This window comes from Psittacula echo (genome assembly GCF_963264785.1).
Source record: "Psittacula echo genome assembly, chromosome: 8".
Lineage (NCBI taxonomy): Eukaryota > Metazoa > Chordata > Aves > Psittaciformes > Psittacidae > Psittacula > Psittacula echo.
In genome coordinates this window covers 7,900,181-7,926,314 of record NC_137744.1, presented here as the reverse complement: position 1 = coordinate 7,926,314, position 26,134 = coordinate 7,900,181, and the positions used below count along the sequence as shown (strand labels likewise).

Sequence of the window (26,134 nt, the reverse complement as noted above, 5' to 3'; positions counted from 1 at the left end):
CTCAGTTACCTCATCACACCCAAGTCTTCATAAGGATACTACAGAAATCAAATCATACCCTCTGCAGTGGGATGCTCGAACTCCTCAGGCAGTGGTATCTCCATGTAACCATACATGATAAACAAACAGTCAACAAACACACTTCTGTAGATTTTACTGCCTCTGGAGCAGGCTGTATTTCTATAAAACCCATGGTTTTAGGCTTCATGTGTCAAGGTCTGCTTCAAATACACCCAGTTTACAGCCACTGCTCTGACAGGAAAAAATCACCCTCACCTCCCCTTTCAAAAACAGATCCCTCACCCACTGCAGACACATGTGTGCTGTTCAACTGTGTAACATCACCATTTCCTTCGTACCTTTGCAACAGAGCACTGCCCAGCCTGCGGGAAAGGAGCCTGCATGCCACGGCCCTTTTAACCTCCCTCTGGGGTGGGTGTGGGGAGAAGCACCTTGCTGTGGGGTGAGACCTCCTGAGGGGGGGACACACACTGTGGGGTAACCCCTGCGGGGGAGAGATTCTGAGGGGAGAGATCTGCTGAGGGGAAACCCCCCATGGGGCTGAGTTGCTGAAGGGATAAACATGCTGAGGGGAGAGACCTGCCGAGGGGAAACCCGCCATGGGGCTGAGATGCTGAGGGGAGAGACCTGCTGAGGGGAAACCCGCCATGGGGCTGAGATGCTGAGGGGAGAGACCTGCTGAGGGGAAACCCGCCATGGGGCTGAGATGCTGAGGGGAGAGACCTGCTGAGGGGAAACCCGCCATGGGGCTGAGATGCTGAGGGGAGAGACCTGCCGAGGGGAAAGACCTGCTGAGGGGAAACCCGCCATGGGGTAGAGTTGCTGAGGGGAGAGACCTGCCGAGGGGAAACCCGCCATGGGGCTGAGATGCTGAGGGGGGGAGAGACCTGCCGAGGGGAAACCCGCCATGGGGCTGAGTTGCTGAGGGGAGAGACCTGCCGAGGGGAAACCCGCCATGGGGATGAGTTGATGACGGGAGAGACCTGCTGAGGACAGACCTGCTGAAGGAAAATACCTGCTGAGGAAACAGATCCACGGGAAGAGATACCTACCATGGGGTAGGGTTGCCATGGGGAGACCTGCTGAGGGGAATCCTGCTGAAGGAAAATACTTACTGATGGGACAGACCCACTGAGGGAATAACCATCATGGTGGACCAGATGAGGGGAGAGATCCACTGAGGGTCTGTCACTGGTGGAAGAGACCCACTATGGGAATACGCGGCTGAGAAGACCCGCTGAGGGCGGCACAACCGACATCTCAGCTCCAGACACTGATGCTCCCCGGAGGAGCTGCTCCTGCCCCGGGCACCTCCAGCAGCAGAGCGGGTTGGTGGCTTGGGGGTTTAACCGTGGTTCACTCTCGCCCATGGCGGGGCACCACGATACTTTAGAGACATGAGATCCCAGCCCGACTCCGCATCTTACCGGGGCTCCGCAGCTCCCCGCCGGCGGCACAGAACGAACCCAGCGCCCCGGGCCGGAGCGGTGCCGTGCCGCGAGCAGCAGCGCCGCCTGGCGGGCAGGGCGGCCCCGCCGGGGCGCGGCGCGGCTCGGGGGGGTCCGGTTCGTCCGCTCCCGTCTGTGCTTGTGTGTCCCCCCCCGCCCGTCTCCCGGAGCCTGACTCCGTCTGTCTGCAGCGCGGCCGGCAGCTGCCGTTACAGATACGGTGTCGGCGGGCCGGGAAGAGCGCGGAAACACCTGTTTCCAGCACGGGGAAGGTGGGGAGGGAGCCTGCGGGCCGCCCCGCCGCCTGTAAACCCGGCGCAGAGCCCGCGGGACCGCTTTCCAGACAGACCGCTTGCGGCTTTACACGTTCCTCTAAACACGCGTCCCGAGCCCGCTCCTCACGTGTTGGTTTTTCCACCGTGCCCCTTTGAGGATGGGGGGGACACACACACGGGCAGACCCCGTGCAGGGGCTGCGGGGCTCCGGGGGTCTCCCCGGCGGGGAGATGCGGGAGAGACCGGGGGCTGCGGCGGTGCGGGGCCGGGTGCGTGCGGGGGCTCCATGATTTCATCGGCGGCTTCGCGGGGACCTGCCAAGAGCTGTTCTGCCTCTCTGCGATGTGTAGCTTTTTCCTGCCATTTTTTTTAATAATAAAAGAGGGAGTGAAGCCGGGTGGGATTTTTAATCTTTCCAAAAGAAAAAAAAAAAAAGGGGGGGCAAAAAAAAAAAAAAAAAAAAAAGGCAAATGGATCTGAGAAGAAGGGAAAAAAAAAAAAAACCCAGCAATAGCCGAAGGGGATGCCAGTGAGGTGTGGCTTGCATTTAAATATCCAATATGTCAATGTAAGGGGAGTGTGTACGTATATAAAGTGCAGTTTGCATCCGCCGCGGGACACATCCAGCTATGGGAGGCGCGGGCAGCGCGGGGCCGGGCCGGGGCCGGCAGCGCGGGGCCGGGCGGCCGCAGCCCGCGCTCTGAGCGGCCGCTCCGCTCAGTTCCGCCCCCCCAACCCCGCGCCCGCGGCCCCATGGCCGAGGTTGGCGGCTTCCTGGGCGCGCTGGACCCCGACCTGCACGGCTTCCCCCCCGCGCTGGGCGCCGCGCTGCCCCTCGCCGACTCCCCCGGCTTCCTCAACGAGCGCCTGGGGCAGATCGAGGGGCGGCTGCAGCGGGGTTCCCCCACCGACTTCGCTCACCTCAAGGGCATCCTGCGGCGGCGGCAGCTCTACTGCCGCACCGGCTTCCACCTGGAGATCTTCCCCAACGGCACGGTGCAGGGCACCCGGCAGGACCACAGCCGCTTCGGTAAGGGAAGGGAAGGGAACGGAGCGGGGGTGCCCGGCCGGGCTGGGAGCAGGTGCCCCGCGAACACAGCTAATTACCCCGCTAATATAAATCATCCCGGGACAGATATAATTAGACTCCTAAACAAATGCGCTCACTCCCCGGCAATGCGGGAGTTTTTATTTCCAATTTCCTACGCTCCCGGCGCTCAGCCCTTCTGCAGGTGCACAAAAACGTCCCTTAGCAGGGGAAAACGGGAAAGAAAAGTTTAAGGGGGGGAGGATCAGCTCCAGCTGTGCCTCTGAAGTTAGTGGTGAGGGAGGCAAAGGAAAGAGGAGAGCACGCTGGAAAAGGAAATTCCTAGCTTTTTAAAATTATTATGATGATTTTCCTCTTTTTTTTTTGGGTCTCTGCAAATACGTGTGAGCTGATTTCTTCTACTTGCAATGAGTTTCATTAGAAGAGCGTCTCCCCAAAGTGGGCAGGGAGCAGTTGGCTGGATGGGTGTCAGAAGCTTGGTTCAGGGAGGTCGTTGGAAAGGGAATGGGGAAGCTGGAGGGGGAAGATCGCTCAGGGGACCCCTGAGAGAAAGGAGAAGATGGAACAATAGGCAAAGAGCCCTGGATTTTTACCTTGCTGCCTGGGGTACAGCTGGAAGACGGCAGCGCCTGTATCAGTGTCACACGAGAGCTGGGATCTCTAATGAGACTGTATGTAAGCTTCAAAAAATGCATCCCAAGCCGCAGGCGAAGGAGTACAGTGAGTTTGAGCACAGCTAAGAAAAATTCCCGCTACTTCAGCATCTAGTGCAGGTGTCTGTGTAAGCTATCAGCGAGTCCCATGCCAGTGACCTCAGCTCTGTTGTCAGCAGGTTGCAAGAAGTGCTTGCAAGAGTTTTTATGGCTTTCAGGTGATTTAGCTCCTTGGAGGAAGGAATTCGGAGGGGTTTTTTTTTTTTGCCTTTACTTGTTTGCAACCGGTCTTTTCCGATACTCAGGAACGCTGCTGCTGGTGGTGGTGGTGGTGTAAGGCAGGGTTTGGAACAATTGGAGAAGCTTATCTCCGTAGGGCGCTTTCCATAAACACCAGGTGCGTGCATGGCATGTCCCTGCCTAAATCAACGAGAAAGTCATAACCTGCGGGTCGGAGGCAGGTACTCATAGGCTTGTGGGGCACACGTTCTGTAATTACCTCCCCGAAGACACACACGTTTAACCTTTCATGCTACAATCCGTGATGAGTCTCCATGTTAAAAGAAACTGAAAGCAAACCCATTGCATCTGCTTGGGCTTAGTTCAATCTGCCACGTAGGATTTCTATCAGCTCTTTTTATGTATTATATTAAGTAAGCAGCCAGTTTCAAGTGGGAGCATTTATCTCAGTTCCATTTTTTTATAAAGATTGGGTAAAATAAGTGTATTTTCAAGCCAACTTTGGGAAAACACACTGAACAGACTAAAACCTTTCATGAATTTTGCATGCTTCAGCTTAAGTCACACAGTGCATCCAATAAATCGAAGCATTGGCATTCCCTAAGTGCTTTAGCAGTCAGCATCCAGCTCCGTAAACTAGACCAGACTTCAGATATTATAGTTTTCTGCTTCAGGGTTTTCCCAGAGGCAGTGTAAAATAAATAGTTATTTGTTGTAATTGCAAGACAAAGCCCCAAGGGATTAGACTGGAATCCTCGTGTTCAGATCAAGTTGGACTGAACCTCGCTTCAGCAGAGACTCAAAGCAATAACGTATTGGCACAGAGCATTCACCATCTGCATTCAGTAGCCATGAATATTTAAATTCCAATGTTACTGGTATGGTTCATATTAGGATGTCATGTATCGAAGCATTCCTAAATTTTGCATGCAGTAATCAGAAAGCAGTAACTTGGTACAGAAACAGGCAGCCTGAGTGATTCTGGGGAACTACACAACTGTGGTGAGGGATACAGAGCTAGACAAGGGCTTAAGGGCAGCATTTTAAAGCTGCCTTAAATCTAGGAGCATCTGGGGAAATACTTCAATCCAGTATGGTGGTGTGCTGGATCAAGCTCCCGTGGCTGGAAGGTGATCCCTGATACCATTAACGTGCTCCGTGGATGGTTGTGACACTGCAGTGGAGGCACGTATCCAGCTGCAGATGGGATGTAAGATAGAACTGGACTTTGCATCTCTGTATCTTAATATTAGAAGTGGTTCAGGAAGAGAAGGACAATATCTGCACCCTCCAATGCGCAGCCAAAAGCTACCAGATGTACAAAACCTCCAGGTCTTCCAGAGAGGAAAACAAAGAGCTGAAGGCCTGGTGATGAAGAGCAGAGAGCCGAGGTCCTAATGGTGAGGGTTAAAAGGAGGAATTCTTCTATACCGCAGCATTCAGGGGATGTGACCACAGGACAAACAATGCCTGAGCCATCACTGTAACTATTCCCTCTCATCTGTCAAGGACTGGAGCACTCCTAAATCACACCTGTCTTCTGGAACATGATATTTCATACTTGTAAAAACACAGCTTCATGCAAGAACAATGTGGCACAATATTTTCACCAGAGGAGGCTTAACACAGAGTTTGGTGAAGCCCTCCAGGACTATTGGAAGAAAGCTTCTTCTCACTGAAGTGCCCAGATTCATGCTCTGAACCACCAGCTCCACCTAAGTCATCCCAGACAGAATAAAGTGTTTTCAAGAACGTATCTGTGCTCCCTCCATCTGCTAAGACCCTTCCTGTACAAAGAAATAAAGGACAGTCAAAATCTGGAGGGGGTTTGGACTGACATTAGTGCCCCGTGAGAATCCTTCTTGGAATGAAACCAAGACAAATTCACCAAGAAAATCCATGCCAGGAGGAATTGCTCCTTCTCTGCCTCGTGCATGTTTTACAGCAGTGTTAAACAAGTGACACCAATGGCTCTTCAAGAGAGAAAAGGCCTTGACTTTGTACTGCAAACTAATAAAGGCAGCAAACAAAGCTGCTCTTGGGTACAAACCTGCTAATGGATCTGCAACGCCAGCTCCTAGAGAAGCCGATGAAAGCTCCAGGGAGAGTTTTGCTGTCGATTTTGCCATTCAGACCATGGGGCACCTGTTGCTGAACAGTTGGTCAGGTTTTTAGCCGAAGCTTTAGGTTTGCAGCCATTAATACAACATCTGATGTTTCTGTACCCGGCTCCTGAAGTCAGTCATGTAAGAAGAGACAGGTGCAAGGAGCTGAACTGTTCTTTGAGGGATGGTTTATAGTAAGGCGAGAGCGTGCAGGTCCCTGCACAGCAAAGCTTGGGAGATTACTCAGTGCTTTTGGTGGTAAATGAATCCCGTCGGAGTCTTAATCAAATCTCTCTCAATAATTCTCTAGAAAGGCTCAAGGAACAAACAATGAATAATCAAAGCAAGGAGAAAAGAAAGAGAAAAGGCAAGTCCTGGGGGGCAGAAACAAGTTAACAAGAGGCACATTCACCACAGACACACAGCGCTACAACTGGGAAGAGAATTCTTGAGCTGGCCCCAGTGACCACTCCCTGGTGCTGCTGCAGATCAGATGTACGGAGCTGCAGCAGTTGGAGTGAGCTGAGGACAGGATGGATATCCGCCCACATTTTTCCAGCCTTCACTCTGTCTCCTCACTTTTGTGGGTTTAAGCTACGTTTCTCAAGGCTGTTTCGACAGAGTTGTCTTCCCTGCACATCTCCAAGTGCCACTCGGAGATCAGGAAAGGGGAGTATTGCAAGGGATGTTGCGAGAGGAGATGGGCATGGGCACACCTTGGAGAGGTTTTGTTTGCAAAACCAGCATGTATTTACCCAAACTGCATCAGATGAGGGGTGTCACCCGCCTGCCCAGGGAGCGGAGATGTTAATGCTGCTCCAGGTTGTTCCTTACCAGGTCTTTGGAGACCTGGGCTCATGTGCCATGTACAGAGCATGCTTGTGGGTATGCTCAAGCAAAGTTCTTCATTTCCCTGCCTCAAACATCCCTTGGTTTCTAAATGAGACCAACAGCAATTTCCTGCTTCTCAGGAGTGACAGAAGACAAATAAGACACAAAAATGCTGGTGCTGACAACTGAGAACTGTACCTATAAGAAGGTCCATCTATGGCTCTCCAGTTGCCAGACATTTTTCACATGAACATCCACTTGTCTCCAGCCTGGGAAAGATTCCCGTTTCTGGGTATCCCGGTATTCCTTTACTCCCTGCACGACTTTTTACACTCTCTGGTTGTTGTCAGTCTTCCCTCACTCCCTTTTCAAACAGTGGTTGTCATCCTCTCTGTCCCGCAGATGGGAAAACAGAAGCACACAGCAGCTCAGTAACTCCCTCCATTTGTCAGAACCGGTGGGTAGCAGAGGCAGAAGAACATCCCTCATCCTGCACCTTTTCCCTCCCCATCTGTGGGCTTCTTCTCAGATAAGAAACCACAATATCTACCAGTGAGCAAGCAGAGTAGAGCCAGGGGCCTGGTTCTGTCCCTGCCTGCACTGCCTGCTCCTGGTGTTTCTGAAGGCAACATGTCTCCAGGCACATTTCAGCTGGGAAAATACCTGCACTAGTCCATAAAGCATGTCTTCTGCTGTTTGCTTCCCTGTTTGTCTCATGGAATTGCTGCTCCCAAGTCTGTATTTCATCTCCCTTTGTCCCCATCACCCTGTGGCTGCAGTAGGGCTGGATGTGGTGTGCAAGCCCCAGAGCAGGCAGGGCAGAAGGAGGATAAAGAGCCTGATACAGGGTAAGAAGACTAATTCTTGCAGCCAGCTTCTGACTGATGAGCATGCATTGAGCAAAGGGAGACAGAGGTGCCCATCACCATCTGGTCTGTCCTATATTTAGATGGTGATGCAGTTACTGTCTGAGAGCTGTCGCACCCAGGCCTGGCTGAGCAGAAGACACATGCCTCAAGCTGAGGGGTGACTGGAGTCAGCCGGCTCAGGTGGCCGCTGTCACGCGGTGATTTTAGACTCAAGGCAGACTTTTAAGAGGAGGTAACCTGATCAGAGCAGCAATTGCTCAGGACCGGGTGTTTTGGGAGCTATATTAAGAGGCCTGGAGCCATGCTAAAGGTTAGAGCAAGTCTGCCCTCCTGGCCATGGCGACGTCTTGTCCAGCCATTAGATGGGATGGTGAAAACCTTCTTCCTTTCTCTGCTGCTACTTCCCATCTAAGAACTGCCCGTGACCTGTAGAGAGGGAGAGTGTGATGCCCAGAGTCAAACACAGTCCCACCAATGCCTTCAGGATGTTTGCCTGCGGAGTCTGAAGGTCTCCACCACTTGTGATGTTGGCTTTGTTGGGAGCAGTTACCAGTTCAGACACACCCACTTAGAGGCTGTTTGGTTTTAAGTGCTTCACCAAGGGTTCTCCTGTTCCAAGTCTTCCCTCCATCAGAACAACTGCTGACCCTGCTGATGTCTTTGCCAGAGGAAATGAGACTGCCCCTCATTGTTTGGAGCGTCTGACACCATCGGTGTAGGCTGAAGCCCACGGAGCACAGATGCTGCTGGACCAGGCAGGGGCTGGCATGAGGCTTGGGGTGACAGAGGAAGGATGGGCAGCTCTATGACACCACAGGCTGCAGAGGAAGATGCGTTTCTACCTGTATGTATTTGAAGCTGGATTTTATCCCTGTGGCTTATATACACATCTGGGGGTGGCAAGCACCCACTGGAGTGCCAGAATGAAGGTGGCTCCTCACAGACATCTCTTCTAGGGCTATTTACTTCTTCTTGTTGAACTCATCACTTTAAAACACATGGGACTATCACCTCAAAACAGAAGCCCCTTGGTGACAAGTCACTCTCCTTTTAGTGAAGAGCAAAACCCAGCCTGGTTATAGCCTTCTGAAATGTCTAGTGAGTCAGGGACAAGTTTCTACATCTGTCTTCTTGGTGATAATTACGGAAAACCAAGCCCCAAGCCCCAAAACCAAGCCAACAAAACCTAGCAAACCTTTTCGTATTAGCAAAGGCAATTCCTCTTTGAGCAAGTCAAATGGTGGGGAGAAGCCTAGAGTGGCAATCTGAAGATTGGATTATATTGGATTATATTGGATATATACAGACTATAGATTTAAGAACTGTAGTGCTATAAATAAGGGAAACAGGGTCTGTAGGAAGCTCTGCAAGGGTTGGGAAAGGCTGGTTTGTCACAGGAGCCTGGTACTAGTTTTATTCTCTGTATGACCTGGACTTTTTTCCTGTTTCAGGGATTTTGGAGTTTATTAGCCTGGCAGTGGGGCTGGTGAGCATCCGTGGGGTGGACTCAGGACTCTACCTCGGCATGAATGAGAGAGGCGAGCTCTATGGGTCGGTAAGTGTACGGGGTTAAACAACATCCGCAGCAATGGGGTTGCAGGCCCTCATCAGTGTCATGAGCTGTGTCTGTCACAGGCCTCCAAAGTCCTTGGGCTGCCACATGCCTCCATCCTACCCTGATGCCACTGTTGTTGTAACGTAAATGATGTAAGTGCAATAGGGTTGTGGAGGGAGGATGCACTCATGCCTGGAGAGCAGGGGGTGCTTGTCAAGGTTTTGCCTTTCAGAAATGGTGTGGGAACAGTCAACTAAAGGCAGGGGGGAAATACTGCATAAAGCCAGGGGCTGCTTCTGGGCTTTCATTGCCTAATACATCAGTGTTGCACTCTGCATGGTCAGGGTCTGCATCCATCTGCAGATATTACATCCCTATTACAGCTCTTTAACTAATGGAAGCTGAGTTGAGGTCTTAACAGCTGGGCAGAGGTGCTTCCTACTGGTTAATTTAACTCAGTTCCTAGTTACTCAACTCAACTCAATGTAAACCAGTTATTTCTACTTAGCTGGAAGAATCACTTCTATTTTGAATCATTAACTGCATTCTAGGTAGCCAGGTTGAAGTTTGCTTTTCAGTAGCTGCTGTGCTGCATTGGTGCTTTTTCTTCAGATGCCCCATTGCCTTTAATTCAACCCATCACCCATGTGTGATCTTTTAAATGCCTCTTCCTAGATGCCAGCACTACCCTGTATGTGATGAGGATACTGATTTTTAAAGATGGATCACAGTAAGTTTAAATAATAAAACAAACCAGTTTTAAACCAAAGTGGGAGGCGTGTACTTCCTCCAACCAGATCAGATCCATCTCATAGCACAGGGACTTAAACTTGGGTACTCTGCATATAGAGAAGCTTTCTGAAAACCTTTGCTTAGCAAACAGTAAACCACGAGTTTCCATCATCTTCTCTTCTCCCATTCCCATCCGAGACTGCCGCAGACCCTTTCACTATTTAAGATGCAGTTACTGATGTCTACATGAGAGAATCCAACACTAACGTGCATCAAAAACTTTTCCACTTCATTTTTGTAATAACATCTACCCTACACTAAAGTTAAATGTGGAGACAGTGGTTAAATTATGAATGTTCAAGACAGATAAAAAGCAAAATCTTCCATAAGACATAAACAAACCTTAAAGCACAGTTCAGAACACAGGGCTGGAGCCCAGAGCAGCACCTCTCCTGTCAAACCCTGCTCAGCAGCTCCTGGAGTTGCAGCTTTTACTGGTGGAAAGGAGGACACAACTCTGTCTGTTCCCTTCCTGCTTCCAAACCCTGCAGCTCTGCTGATGAATCAGCAGTTTCATGATGGGTTAATTAAACTCTAGGGCCTGAGTACAGGTTACGACACAGAAACAGAAATATGGTGGCTTTTCAGCATCAAAAGCCACTCCAGTATTCCTAAACAGAGGTCCATAAAACAGCACCTGACAGCAGCATTAGCATCACACTGGCATTTGAGGTGATTACAGTACAGCTGTAATCAGCAGTTTATAATTTCCCTCTGTGCCAGTTTTGATGTATGTTTTGATACAGCCAGAGCCAGCCATCCCCAGCGACACGTGGAATCCCCTTGGGACAGTGTCCCTGCCTGTCCCTGTCAGCCTTGTGCCAAGGTTTCTGTTAAGCTTTCCCCCTGATTTCAGAAGCACAACTAATACTCAGAGCAGTGCCAGTCACAGGCAGCACCCTGCACGCTGCCTGTACAATGTCAGGCTCAGTGGGGACATCCCAGGGCTTGGAAAGAAATGAATCCCACCTTGACTCACCTTGGGCTTTCCAAGCATCTGACACAAACACTGCACCTCTGGACAGCCCAGTGAAGAGCAGGTGAACTGGGGCAAAGCAGCAGCACATGAGTTCAGCTGGTCAGCAGTTTCTGATGTGTTCTGAGCAAAGACATCCTAGGGGAAGAAAGAAAATAGTCTGTATTTATTGATAGGACTGGGAAGAGAAACCCCCTGTGCCTGGTTCGCAGGTGGCAAAGGCCATGGTGTTTTGAAGGGCTCACAACTCACCTCAGGGTTTATTTAATTAACAGCAAAACATTCAGAACAGGCTCTGAGAGCAGGGGAACTTGTGGGTCTTATGACAAGAGATCTACTGCAGGCGGAAGCATTTACTTAGCACTCTGTATGCCCTAGATAAGATACATTCCCTCCCTGACTAGTTCACAGTATAGGTGCAGTGTTTGTAATCCTACAGCATCCTATGTTTGCAGACAGCCTTTCATCTGCAGGACTCCCACATCCCCCCACGGGCTGGGCTATGATGGGGGTCCCTCTGCAACCCAAAGCCACCCATGTCCTCGTGGGGCAGAGGGACAGCCCTCTTCTCACGGGCTGGGCACGTCCTTGTAGCACATGGAAAGTTCAACAAGCATGAACTGAAAATCCATCATCAAACGGCTGCTGTCAACAGCCCCTGGCTGGCAGGGTTGAGAGAAAGGCTGGTTGTAGCTGCAGTGACACTGGTGCCACCCGTCCCAGCCATGGGCTGGCACACACATCCCATCACCCCATCACTGCTGTACATCTTCCCCAGGGTTAGACATCCCCATCCAGCCCTCTCCAGGACTTGTGGCCTCACATCACAGCTATCTGGCACTTCAGAAGATGAAAGGCCCCCAGAACGCTTTCATTCCTGCTGCAGTGTGTACTGTTACGTGCCCTCAGCTTTCAAAGCAGAGCTGGCTCCTGTATAAACCCTCCTGAGGCACTGCCCGGGGTTGTCTCTCACCTAAGGGAGCAGTTTTGGTATGTGTGGTACCTGTGGACGGGGCTGCTGAGCTCCGAACTCACACCTTGAAGCACAGAGACCTCGCTGTCAGGTTCAGACTTTGGCTATGGCCCTGGTTTGGGTTTTTGTTATTGGGCACCTTTGCAGAGTGCACACCCACCTTCTCCGCCTCCTTTTATTTCCTTCCTCCTCCAGCTTCAGAGGTGTTGGGGTCCCGCTTTGTGCTCATTTCCAGCTCTTACCCAGGGGAAACATCCCCAGCAGCGCAGTCCCCGTCCTCAGGGAGCCAGGAGAAAGCAGCTGGGAAAATGACAGGAAAAAATGAAGGAAGGAGGAAAAGAGCTATTTTCACTGTAACTTTTGACACCAATGTCTTTTCTCCCCCCCACACCGCAGAAGAAGCTCACCCGGGAGTGCGTTTTCCGGGAGCAGTTTGAAGAGAACTGGTACAACACGTACGCCTCGACCCTCTACAAGCACCCCGACTCGGAGAGGCATTACTACGTGGCTCTGAACAAGGACGGCTCCCCCCGCGAGGGGTACAGGACTAAGAGACACCAGAAATTCACCCATTTTTTACCCAGGCCTGTGGACCCTGCCAAAATCCCTGCCATGTACAGAGACCTCTTCCACTACAGGTGATGTTTCCTGCCGCGGCCCCGTCACTGTACATACTTGGGCTCCCAAGCTTTTTCCCAGAGCACTATATTAATAGTCATTCCATCATTCCTGTAAGCGTAGATGACGTATGAAAGCACTTACATTGAATTCAGACACTGCTGTTTCTCCTTGTTTCAAGCATATATCGAACCTGGGTTATTTATGGGGGAGGGGGTAGGGAAGGGAGGGAACCCTACATATAATCTTTCATTTTCATTCACTTCCTCTACCCGGTCGCTACAAGAGAGGCCAAGTATTCAATGTTATGGTTGCTTAAATGAACAAGCAGGTGAACAAACCTGATCCCCGGGGGGGGGGGGGAAAGAAACCAAAATCAACTGAAAATGAAGAGAAGGGAAGAAAACGACCACAGAACTGCTGCAGATGCTGCTGCTGAGCTGGGGATGGTGACCTGGAAGAAAACAGCCCTTTGAGTGGTGCCCTGCTTAAGCAGCCCAGGAGTTTGCTACAAGGATGATGCTACGTGGACTGGTCCTGATGCGTGGGGGTTTTTTCCTGCTGTTGGGGTGGGAATGGGGCAAGGAACATTATTCAGATGTAAGCATGGATACTGTGCATAGGGACAAAACTATTTATAAAATGTATATGATATTTATTTTATATATTTATTTATTTCAAAATAATTTTATTTTTAATGAGAGATGCTATGACCGGATTTTCATCAGGAAGAATAAGGTCCTACTGAAACAGGAAAAAAAAAAAATGAGTTTTAAGAGCTTATTGGCAATAAAATTGTCTTTATATTGTAGATTTTCTTGCTAGCCCTTTTTTTCGGTGCTCTGGTACAATTAACCCAGTATTTCCCCATCAATATTAATCAATCATATAAGGCTTTATATGGTAAAGAGAAGTCACTTGAGCCTCAAACTCTTGTATGAGGATGACATCAAATTATACCTGGAATATACCTGGAAGCGTGACCCTACTGAAATGCCTGGCTGATGAACTGTGATTTCCAAGAACTGCAAATCCAGCCCTTTACTCTGATACGGGCAAAATAGGTCTTAGGCCACATCAAGCACTGGGCACAGCTCAACTTTTGTGGCTTTTGAATGGGACTGACCCAGAACACCAGTCACCGCTGCTGTGGAGGGAGGAACCTTGGGCTGTCCCTCGCCCCTGCAACTCCATGAGCCTGGGAAGTGCTGGTGCAGCTCCTGGTGTGAGTCATGGAATGGTTTGGGTTTGAAGGGACCTTAAAGCTCATCCAGCTCCAACTCCTGCCATGGGCAGGGACACCTTCCACTAGAGCAGCTTGCTCCAAGCCCCTGTGTCCAACCTGGCCTTGAACACTGCCAGGGATGGGGCAGCCACAGCTTCTCTGGGCACCCTGGGCCAGCGCCTCAGCACCCTCACAGGGAAGACATTTGCCTCGATGGCATCTGAGGAGCTTCGGCATGTGTTGAATTGCTGTGGAGAAACAGTTGGAGCATCTGCTGAGCATCTGGATGGACCCACCATTCCTGCAGTAAAATCACCACATCTCACCCAAGACTTACCTGAAGCATCCTGGACAATCAGTGGTGAAACTGTAGAAAACAACAAAAGCAATTTCTAAAATCCCTTGTTTTTAAGGAATTACCATGGATGAAGACCATCCCTGCAGGCAGCACTTGCACTCACACATCTGCATGGCATTTTCATCAACAGAAGCTGTCTGGTCCCACAATCCCATCACATTCTCTCGGTTCCAGGGCAGCTCCTGCCTTCCATTGGGCTCCATCAAACCTGTCTCCAGTAGCCCCCAGCCAGCCCCACATTTCCACCCTCCTCTTGTCAGGCTGGGCAGGCTGGGGATGCTCATGGTGGAGTCTTCACTCTGCAGCTCACCCCGTGGTGACACTCGTGCCACACATCTGCCCTCGCTGCCTGCTCGAGATGTCACAGAACTGCCAGGGAGGCTTCAGGAACGGTCCCAGTTTATTTTCCTGTCCCCCGTGACCAGCAGAGAGGGTTTGTAGCAGTGGTGGAAGCAGGAGTGTGTAGTTGCTGGAAGCACTCTGCAGCACAGAGGAGAGGTTGGCATGAAACGTGGCTCTCCAGAGCATGCAAAAATAGGTACAAACACAGCTGTAGTGGCCTTGAGTTGGGGTTTTCCTTATCACAACTGCACCTTTCACAGTGCTGTTCCTAACAAAGCAATTGAGGTGAAACCTCGGCTCCTTCAGCTTCAAGTCTATGAATTCCCAGGATGATTTCACTTAGGGATCATCCACACCAGCTTCTTCCTGAGCTGTGCTAACAGAGCAGCACCCCAAGAGTCCAGCTCTGCTTCTGGCTGTTCACTGCCTTTTATGCCACCTCCTGCATCCCTGCCATGTCCCTTCACTGTCCCAGCAGCTGGGTGCAGCCACCGCACTGTGACTGCAACAAGGTGATCTCAGGAGCTTTACCTGGAATGATCCAGCCACAAAGGAATTCAATCCTGTTTGAAAGGAAGCGTGTTTATTTACCTTCTTCCTCTGAGTCACTGCTGAAACATCTCCTTGTGAGCACGACTGCTCCTAGAAAGTGTCCTGAGGAGTACCTCTGACCTTCCCCTGTGCGAAGGGAAATCCCTCAGACCTTGAGCTTTGCTTTGCCTCCCTGGGATGATCCTGCCTTCACTTTCCATTGCACCTGAAGATAAATCCAGTGGTTAAGATCCTGCTGCTCTTCAAAATGAAGGACAAAACCTGATCTCAGCAATGCCAAGTTCTTCACCCACTGCAAAGGGAGCTGATTTAGTCCATGGGGACAATGTGGTGGACTTGTACGTTCGATACCCAGATTGAAGAGCTGCCTCCTGCCACGAAGGGACACACAGGAGCAAGGGATGGCGTTAAACACCTTTTCAGAACCTGGGTTCAAAAAGCGATACAAACAATAAAATCCACACAGAATTTGCTGGAAACCCCTTGGTAAAGGTTGATGTCACCTCCCATGGGGGACATTGCATAGAGGTGGAGTTCAGCATTGCAAAATCCCATCCAAAGGTTTGCTTTCACAGCAGGAATTTACTGGGTTTGGTTCTGGTTCAACACAATATTGTAGATAGGAGTAACCTGGCTGAGCTGGGAGCTGAGCAGCAGCAGAACTAACAACTGCAGACTCTGCTGCATTCTGAGCAGCACAGGGTGCAGTTGGCAATGGGACACGCTTGCCTCTTGTCCTGTCCCTGCACGGAGCGGGCTGTCACCTTGTCCCAGCCGTTATCCCACCAGTGCCTGGAGATGCTGACTGCTCCTTTGGCTTGGAGGCTTCCACAGGGCTGGCAGATGGATCCTGCAGCTGGGCTGAGGTGGGTCTGCTCCAGCGACGGGCCCTGCTCCTGCTGGGAAAGTTTCAGAGGAAAACACGTTTGTGATGCTTCAGCCCAAGAGACTTCCTCCTAAATTAGCAACAGGAAACGTTGATGTGTTTGGAATCTCAGCTCAGTTCCTACCTCTTTCAAAGTCACAACAGAGCTGAAAAACTCCTCCCAAAGGGAGGCAAGGGTGGATGGTGCAGGGGGTGGCCGGTGCAGGGGGCGGCCATGGTCCCACTGCACCCTTCACCCCCAGTGCTGTTTTACATCCAAAAAGATGTGGGTCTGAAAACCCCAGTAAATAGGACAAAAGGCTTTCAACCCTTCCCCTTCCACCCAGAGGGGTGGGCATGTTGGAATGGAAACCTTACACCGGGAACAGCTGTGCAAAGCAGGAGGGTGAATGTTGGCAGCAAAGAGATGGGCAATGTCTTGAGTGTCTCTACAAAGGGGTGCATAAACAGAAGGGAACCCTCTGTGTGAGGCCAACATGGCACAAGGCACAGCACAGCCCCAGCAAAAGCATCCATCTCCCCAGCTTTGCTGTGTGATCCAAGGTCTGGGAGGAGACTGAGGAGACAGCCCGACAAGGGGCAATGCACATGTGGCCTTAGGGATGTCCCTACGGGGACACTGCAGAGAGCTGTCCTGGGTGGGACATGTGGCTCAAGGCTCATTTCTCCATGGAGGGGGAAGGAACAGAGGCCTCAGGGACTTACCTCCTCCGGAGTATGTGATGGAGAGCCCAAATGGCAGAGAGAATCCATGAACTCAGTGCTGACAGGTAGGGACGGTGCCCCTCCAGGTGGGGGCTGCACCAGGTATCAACCAGGTCACATTCAGTGTCCAGTGCTTTTCACATGCACCAGCCACTGAACACGAAGCCAAGGCAGTTGAGACTAGACCTTGAAAGCAGCTGAGCACAGACCCGAGGGGTGAGCACCTCCCCTGTGCTCACATTCCTGCCGAGCCCTCTGCCCTTCTCCAGGGCAGCATCACCCTCCTGTGGTCACCTCCAGGCCCTTGACACCAGGCACAACAGGTACAGGAGCTGTGCCCGGATGAAAACCACCTTCCTGCACCTCAGGGCAGCACAGCTCTCCCAGGGACTCGCCTGGGCAGTGTCCTACTGCTGCTCTGTGCTGGACACATCTCCAGGGTGCACATGGGGCTATGTGCACACCTCAGCAGGAATGGGAAGCTCAAGACCCTGAGCACTTCATGGCAACGCTTTTCCAAACATCTCCAGCTGGGCACATTGAGGACATTTGTCTGTCCATAAATGGCGACAATTTATCAAACTCAATCATCTTTTTGCTTGAACTGATGAATGTAACTTTACTTTCCTCAGGGTGGTTTTGCTTTTGAGGTAAAGACAAAAGACCCCACAAGGTAAGCATTCAGCACGCTGCTGCCCAGCACTGGAGCCCCTCGCAGCCCTGCTTTGTATGAGTTTGTAACCAAATTAAAGCTACAGGGACATTTAAAATCATGTTGCTCACGCTGCCCCTTACAGCACAACGTGAGTATTTTCATACCGGACATGACTGCCATGGCATCTGCCCTTCCTCAGCTCCCAGCACATCCAGCTGAACCTTCCCAGCAGACGCATCCAGGGCAGCGATGGGGCTACAGCCCTGGCCAGGAGCTACCAGAGAACTTCAGGTACAGGGAACAAGTACAGGGGCATATTCAAAACACAGCTCTCATGCTGGTTTTTGCATAGGGATGGTTATCTTCTACCCGACAGGTGGGACTTAATAACTAAGAAAGGGAGAAGTACAATTATAAAGGATAAAATATGCAATTAGATTTTTCTAATTGGACCAAGTAGAACATCACCTCACACCTAATGCTGTATCATGGCTGGGTGATAACTCACTCTATTTTTAGCAGACAGACTGGCTGCAGAAGCTGTTATTAATTAATGTAATCAGAAAACTTGGACCACAACCACTTCCCCCCAATGACATTAATGGCTACATCCAGTAACGGGTACCTCTCAGTGCAGGAAAACTCAGAGCTTCAACTCGCAGAGCGGTTCTCAAAAGCCACGTTCGCTCTCGGCCCGTTTCCCTGCGGCGTTAACCCTGTATTGTGAATGTAGCACAAGGCACGTTGATGTATTTTGGTCACTTTATTAAATGAGATATTAAATAGTTTAAGTTTCAACTACTAAACAGCACTTTGAATGGTGAAAACACAGATAGTATATCGTCATACTTGAATGCTTCTTCTCTTTAAAAACACATTTCCAGTCCTTATATATATTACAAAACAGCCTTAGAGGAAGAGGGGACACCTTTTCTATAGTACTTAAGATATTTAATACAGAACTGAAAAGCCATCTAATAGAAACAAAGGCAAGTCTTCACAGCTGTATGATTTCAGCAGCCAAAGCTGGTTGATGGACTGAAACATTACTATACAACTGGGACAAAACATATACAATATCACAATACTAAGCAAAAACGCTTTACATCCAAAGGAATAAACAGGTTACAAAATGTGGAGAATTTAGCAGGCAAAACTGTATTACAAGCAACATTTTTATTCGTCATCTTAAGCCATTTCATCTAGTTAAAACATCAAAAACAAATACAAAAATGAGCCTTTTATTATCTTATTGATGTACGTTCTGTCTTTAAATATTTGTTAAAGCTTGATGTTATACTCAAAGCACATTGTTATGCAGCTAAAATGTCAAGTGAGAAACATGTATGTAAAGTGGTCCAAGGGTTATTTCAATGCTTAGCTCTTTTCTTCTTACGTGGTTAGTCTTCTGTTATCCATAGCTGTGTCCAGAATGAAAAAAAATGTGCCTTTAAATGTTGCCTAAAACTTCCACATTTAAGTCTTTGAGTTACTGTAAAACTCCACTGAACATTCCCAGGTTTGGTAGAAAGTATTTCTCTTACTCACGACACATAGGAGTATCAGTGAGAGTTGCCCAGAGTACATTTGCCTTCAAATGTTCGTCTCAAAAGTCTCATGTCTTGTTTCTTCTCATGTGAACACGTCTCTTTTTCGCTCCCCTCCCCCCAGATAAAATGGAACTGCAGAACTGGCAAAGCACTCAAACATACTGAGGTTCTCTTGTGGTATCTTGTCATAAGAGTCCAACACAGCAACTTGTTAGCTGGCTTTGCAACAGGTCAAACAAACTGTTCAGATCGCAAACCAATTTTCAATCGCAAAATGAATTCTTGTGTAAGATCTGCATACTCAGGTGCAAAAATCCACTTGTGCATTCAGGGCAAGGACTCAAACTCCTGCAAGAAACTTTCCAGAAACCAAAACACTTCAGTTCACGTCGCAAGTCAGAAGAGTCCAGCAATGTCTGGAGCACACACCTCCATCCGCTCGTTCCTCCAGAGCTCTCTGTAGTCGATACACCATTGCCTTAATGTTCCTATCACTTACTTTTATCCCCACATTTACAAACTCTTTTTTTGGGGGATGGAAAGACTAATGAAAAAAATGATGGAAAGACTAATAAAAACTATATGCAAAGAAAAAGCCTATTTGTAAGTCTTCACAAGAACAAAAAGAGTGGGTAAAGGGAGTGCTAATGATATATAACAAACCAGAAACGTATCCATGTTCTACACAAAAAGAACCAAAACAAAACAAAATCAAGCTCTTTGTGTATTAATCATGTTTTCACACAAAACGAAAGGGGACGGGGAGGAGTGCATAACCACAACTCTTATCTAAGAGAGGAAAAAGGTATTTTGCCGTTCTGGCAGCTCTGGAAGTTGCTATAGCACTTTTCTTTGCATCAATTTTACATCAGCAATGGTTCTGCCATTTTAAAGTTGTTTTCTGTAACAGGGTTTGACCCTGGCCACCATGGTTATTTTTAACCCCCAAAATACCAGGAATTTAATTATCTTGGCCTGTCTCCCACTGCCGGCAATGGGAAAAGACAGTAGCACCAGCATTAAGGAGTTAACACAAATGTGCTTTGTACTGGACTCCACGTAGAGTGAATTAGCATGTGAAGGAAAAACATCTCCAACTAAGATCATCACTTGTTATTCCATCACAGAGAACTGAAAATAAAAAATGGCAGAAGACTGGGGAAGAGCCATCACCTTCCCCAAGTCACCAGAGTTAAGGCTGTGTACACAGTTTCAATATAACTGCACAACTCAAAAGTTTCAGAGTAGTAGTATTTAAGAATATTGCACTCAATTCTGTTCCAAAGAGTATTTTTAGTTGCTGTTTCATTCAGCATAGATGATCTAGTACGAGTCCAGACCTCAGTCAAAAGGGAACTAGGCTATTTATCTTGTAATATTCCCATTAATATAAAGAAATGGGTAAGCAGAAAAGTATTCCATAATTTGAGGAATCAACTCTAATCAAGAACTCAGCTGTTTACAATTCACATATGGTATATACTGAAACATACAGACCTGCAGTCCTTCCTAAGCTTCTCAAATCTGATGACAGCTTCACAGCCACTAAAAGCAAGCATAGGAGTTTAGACAGGAAACCTGTGGAGATGCTACTGTTACGGGAGGACTTGTTTTCACTGAAAACAACTTGTTATCTCCTGTACTCAACATATGTAAGAAGATTCTAGGCAACATCACTGACAACAGGGAAAACATTATGTTCTAGTTAAACAAAGCTGAAACACTAATATGGAACATGGCATTAAAGGGGACCAACCAAACTATTTTTACCTTTTTTACAGTTGAGTTCTGTTAAGCCATTGATTCCTAAAAAAATAAAAGTTCTTTCTCTGATTTTAACAATCCTTTAGGCTTTTAGTGCAAAATCACATTGATTTCCCTTGGGAAGGCCCTGGATTTTTGCCTCTCATTGGGGGTGGTGCTCGTTGTAACGGTGGTGGCTGCATACCACCAGACACTGACTGATACATTCCTCTCATATCTATCTGTTGGTAGTTGGAAGGATTCATGATTAAATTTGGAGGCTTTGGCATCATGAGGTGACTCATTGCTGCTTGCTGGTATGACATCTGCTGCTGCTGCTGCTGATTGTACTGCTGCTGTAGTCTTCTGTTCATAAGTATCCTCTGAACGCAACTGATCAACTGTGAAGGGAAAGCAGAGCTGTTGTAAGTGCCTGTCTCAGTGCTGCAAGTATCAAGTTCAGAGTTAAAATCAATTAGTTAGGGATAGGGTGGTTGAATAAAAAAAGCACCATTGTTATCACCATCACTAATGTGATGGTATTCACAAGTTGATTACTGTAGAAACCATTTAGTAACACCATTTAGGGCTAAGTTCTCTTAATGGCTTGCCTATTGTATTGCATGCAGCATTTAGGTAAGTTGCTATGGCAACATGCACTACACTGTGAAATTATTCCCAGGTATAAGTTACAACATTATTTGTCTGATACCATTTATCTTCCCTTCTAAAGTACTGCCTGCAGACTGTCACTAAATGTTTGTTTGCCTAACAAAAAAGTCTTCCCATTGACATCATGTGAGCACCTTTCAGATTCTGCAGAATAATTCTAAGATGAAAACCCATTACCAGTACTGTTTAAGATTTGTGTTTCATTAAGTTGCTTTCTGAGCTCTCTCTGCAAATCAGGTTTCTCTTTAAGCCTCGTGACCCTCAAGCAAACTACTCCAACAGAAAAATCTGGTTATTTCTTTTTAATGAACTTCTCATGGATTCTCCTTTGACCAGTCTGAGCAATGCAATCCAACACAGTGCAGAAGTCACCATTTCCCCACGTCACACCATGCACACCCTTACACAATGCCAGCAAATACCTGGCCCACTGAAACACATGTTCTGCAAGCACGTATTTATCTACCTAAACATATACTCTGATTTTATGAACACACACATGCACAGTCCATACCCAGCATCCCAGTCCACACATGGACAGTTGATCAAACAGGTATGAGATACTTTACCATCTGTTGTTTAGTAAGGACGTCATTATAGATGGCTTCTCGGCGCTTGACATCAAGCTCCTGGCTTGCCTGTCTGCTTAGTGCCAGGGCCTGTACTTGGCTCTCTGTGAGGGTTACGTTTTCTTTCCACTGAAAAGGAGAAAAACCAAAAACCTTATGGGCACTACTCATTTTAACAGCAGCGTAATGGTAACCAAGGTCTTGCATTATGTTCAGAGTTGCATCAGGAGTTAAAACACATCCCAATTTCCAATAAATGCAAAGTTATACTTCACCAGAATCAGAACTATGAGTTACTAGTTCTTCTAACTGCTAAGTAAGGTAATACACCTCTTGATTATTGGAAGCAAGTGAGAAATATGGCAGACCTTGATAGATAAGAACAAGATATAGGAAATACATTTTATTTATGCGTAAGTATTATTTGTAGAAAACCAGCATTTTCAGAGTTTGGCAGATAATTACAGATCTAAGCTGCCAGTCCTCTAAAGCTCTATGTCATCTAGATACCATTGAGGGTTACTACAAGCTGCAGGGATAAAGGTCAATACAACCTGGAAATTATATTCATTAATAACGAAATTAATTAGCTGAATGACCACATACAATAGTCATTTCTTTCACTGACACTATTTAACATTTTCCCCATGTCCTGATCTAAACCAACAGTTATCCATTTCACTCACTATGGCTGAAATGATGTCTTCAAGGGGCTGAATTCTTGCTGCAGTTACACTGTTGGTTGCTTCCACAACTTTCTCTCTTCCTTGATTAATAAGGTCCTGAGGAAACACCAGAAATTAATTATAAAGCACAGGTACAAAGAACACATTTGTCATCCTTTTATAAGTTTTATTAATTTTTACCTTTTGTACCTAGACTTTAATTACTTTTTCCTCTCCGTCTGCACAAGTCAGTGAGTCTAAGCTTCCACACAACTGAATTGCAGCATAGAGTAACTGAACAGCATGAATAAATCTGCCACCTTATACAGTGGGCAGTATCGGTTAAAAGCTCTTCTTATACCCAAAGGTTTCCAGATCATAAAAGGAGCACTCAATTTCTACCCAGGCAAATTTTCTGTGGTACTGGCTTTGATGCCGTTACAGTTTCAACTCGTTCTGTGTGCTCAAAACATTACATATTACGTTAAATTATCTGTTTTAGCATAATACTAGCATATATTGTGTATTATTGCCCAGGTTCCCCTGATCTACACACTTTTTTAGAGGTTTTCAATTCTTTAGCACAGGCTCCTCCCCAGAGTCTAGTAGGTATCGCAAGACCTACTTTGATTAGAACTGTCAACTGTGCTTCACATTCTGCAGTTTATAGCATGGCATCTTATTAGGAAGAAACACTCAACTACTTCAGCTAAGAAGGCAAACCAAGACCTGAGATGACTGAGGAACAGAGCATGTGTTTCTCTTTCCCATTCCTTTTTGGGCAGAAGGCAGATGGAGGTAGAAAGCTAGACGTGGTAGTTAATGCCTACAAAGAATGCGGTTAACCTTCCAGAATCCCGAGGTACTACTACACAGGTATAGGTTTATGTGCCTACAAGTTAGACTTCAATGCAGTCACACACAAAAAAAACCCTTTTAAAAATAGGATACAACAACGTAAATATCAAGATGTTCAAGAATGACATTATCCATTATTGGTGACAGAAAAAAAACACGTATGCTTGGAGCAACACAGACATGTTACACTACTTGGATTGGTACCTACCTCCAGCTGCTGATTACTCATGGCTGACAGAGCACCCAAATTGAAAGGAATATATGGTGTTTGAGAGTTGAAGTTTGTGGGAAGCATATTGGTCCCAGCTGGCATGTTGAAACGCATGGTCAAGCCCTTAAAGACACAAAATGCACTTACATTAGAATAACTCTGATAATTCATGGTCTTCTATAATGACCCATGAGATACCATCCACAGACAAACCAGCCCTTAGGGAAGACTACAAGCCCTGCATACTGCCCATGAAGGCCAACCTCAGTATATTGAAGATCCTTTCCAAATCTCAACTCAAAAGGACGTTTTAATCAAAGAAGAACCAAAGTTCTAGACTTCACTAATACTGGAATTTAGCTCAATTCTTTGGTACACTAAGAAAAGAAAATGACCAAGGCTTATTAGTAGATCTTCAATTAAGATTCATTTTTATACTGCAAACCCACTACTTAATGTTGAGTTTGACCTGACTCTAATCAAATTTTGATGAGTGAAATGCATAATTTATAAATAAATTATACATATAAAGCTCATCTCCCATATGGATTTCTCATAGGGCAATTTTAGTGCTTATGGTATTATATATCTTCCTATTTCTTCTCCCTCACAAAACCTTTTTCCAGTACTCCATTTCATTTGTCATTTGTTCACTCATGATGGTCACTGGCAATTTATACTCTTGACTTTTTGTACTTTCAGACGACTGCTCAGATCTGAATACCAAACTTGGCCTTTCCAGGAATTTTCTGCTATTAGACTCCAGTTACACCAAGTTACCATATTCCTTTTACAGTAAAAAATCCCAAACCTGTAGCCAATTTACCATTTTATTCATTCTGCCACCTGCTTTAATATCAAATAAACAAGACAGAGGAAATAATAGGGAAGAAAAGAAAGCACAAGCTTTTCTTCATATTGTAAACCTGACCTTCTTTTCTGCTTCGTATTCTGCCCATGCTGCCTTCCTTTCTTCTTCAGTGAGTTCCTCTTCCTCCTTATGGTCCAGGAGTGAATCATGTTCGTGATATCCAACAATATACTCTTTATGGATTTGAAGCAATTCAGCCAGAATTGTATCCTGTTCAAATGAAGAGACAATAAAATGAGAAGTCACTCAGGAGCTCTACTCTGTTTACCCCTTGTGCCTTCCCAACTTACTGCTCCAACCCCACTTCACAAAGAGCAGCTCAGACCACAGAGAAACAGAATTTCAAAATCACTTAAAAGTACAATTTTCTTCAGAGGGAGGGTAATGGATTAACAATCTGTTACAGACATGACAGTCCAATCACTTAATGAACCACAGGAATGCACTTGGATTCCACAACAATAAATGTACTTTAAGAACCTAAAAAGAATGGAATGTGCTCAATGATTTTTCCTTTGCTTAGGCTGGATACCTGAGAGGGCCTATCAATAATCTGCATTTACCATATAGAAAGAACACCTCTACTGGATTTAAAACGCTAAGTAGTACTTCGGTCCATCAACTGTCCATCAGCATTCAACAGAAGTTACATGTCAAGATAAACAGTCCCTTACCAATCTGGACTAAGAAAGGTCAAATCACTGCTATAAACTGGATTTGATCAGCAGGTTGCAATTTAGACCTCTATAATCCACAATACCCCTAACACTTAACTGCTTTTAAGGTTAACAAAGATATTTACAATGTCCTTTACAAATGGCAAACTACTGCAAAGGTTTTGTCCACAGGCATAACATTTTACATGCATGTATCTATATTTATATATACATGCATACACACACATAAATATCTGTTATCCAATATAGGTCAGCATTCAGTCTAAGATTCCTAATACAAAAAATGATACATAAATCCTCTTAATGTTGTTTGAATGCAGAGTTACCACCATGTTGAACATTCCCTAGATGAAACAAAACCAAACGAGACGCCAAGCACAAATATTAAGTTGCTACTGCCCTTGTTCTGGACTGCAGATGCCACATTACCATAGACCGTGGTCTCAATGAAAAAGTGATATAAAAACAGATAGAGAAATGTATGTGAAAAGCTGGTGTTTCCAGGTAGGTAGTAATGGGTTTGCAGAACTCATTCTCACTGAGTCAACATTTCAATCTCCACAAAGTATTTCCAAAGATGATGCCTCATTGTGTTAAAATCATAGAATAAAGGTAATGCTGAGATGATGAAGGAACACATGCTCTACAAGACTACTAAACCCCACTCATGCTGCACTGCAGGAGGCCCCTTTTGGAGATCATTACTGGACATGGTTTATTTTTAAATGCACTTGTACCACTGATGAGCTTGCAGAACTCAGAAAGCTCCAATGCACCCCAGCACTCAGATGAATGTTCATAATACAAAAACATTACCTCACTGAACTTTTGGGCCACCCCTGAAACAAATTACAGTGAATACACCGAACATACTTTTTGCAGTACACGAACACCTACAGACCCACTCCACATGGTGCCCTTATTCTGCAAGGCATTTGTACAAACAGGAATATAACCTGTCCTACCCTGATATTTTATGATCTATATAGAACAATGATTGGAAAGAATGGCTTGTACCCACAAGCAAACAGATTTTTGCAACACTGGGAGCTGCATGTGCTAGTCCTGACCAGTGGTTTTGTCACAACAGCTACAGAAGGTTGGCTGTTTCTTGCATGTGTTTAAAACTCCATTATGTTAACCCATTACATGTCTCTGTTTCATCCTTCTATCTGGTCTCACTAAACCTGA

At 46.9% G+C, this 26,134-nt stretch overlaps 2 protein-coding genes and 1 long non-coding RNA gene across 11 annotated transcripts in view; 1 reads left to right on the top strand and 2 right to left on the bottom strand.

Moving 5' to 3' along the window:
• The first annotated feature begins 1,890 nt into the window (after positions 1–1,890).
• FGF16 (fibroblast growth factor 16) lies at positions 1,891–12,705 on the top strand. Its single transcript, XM_080624621.1, is given in 4 exon segments — positions 1,891–2,352; positions 2,355–2,774; positions 8,942–9,045; positions 12,183–12,705. Coding segments are annotated over 4 exon segments (855 nt in total). The 5' UTR covers positions 1,891–2,267; the 3' UTR covers positions 12,429–12,705.
• On the bottom strand, positions 2,919–12,103 carry LOC308224555. Its single transcript, XR_013957517.1, has 3 exons — positions 11,947–12,103; positions 5,736–10,951; positions 2,919–5,472 (listed from the first exon to the last, which is right to left on the bottom strand). It is a non-coding gene; the product is annotated as an uncharacterized lncRNA (long non-coding RNA).
• A 745-nt stretch (positions 12,706–13,450) lies between the features above and the next one.
• Positions 13,451–26,134, bottom strand: part of ATRX (ATRX chromatin remodeler) — an 85,488-nt gene continuing 72,804 nt past the window's right edge. For 7 of the 9 annotated variants that reach the window (XM_080624617.1, XM_080624614.1, XM_080624615.1 and 4 more), the window contains 5 exons: positions 24,327–24,476; positions 23,393–23,518; positions 22,348–22,443; positions 21,662–21,790; positions 20,175–20,821 (listed from right to left, as the gene is read on the bottom strand). In XM_080624617.1, coding sequence (XP_080480743.1) covers positions 20,543–20,821; positions 21,662–21,790; positions 22,348–22,443; positions 23,393–23,518; positions 24,327–24,476 — 780 coding nt within the window. In that variant the 3' untranslated portion in view covers positions 20,175–20,542. Of the gene's footprint in view, positions 15,781–17,752; positions 17,844–17,875; positions 20,822–21,661; positions 21,791–22,347; positions 22,444–23,392; positions 23,519–24,326; positions 24,477–26,134 lie in introns of those variants that run through there. The other 2 variants (XR_013957516.1, XM_080624613.1) reach the window with 2 other exon arrangements.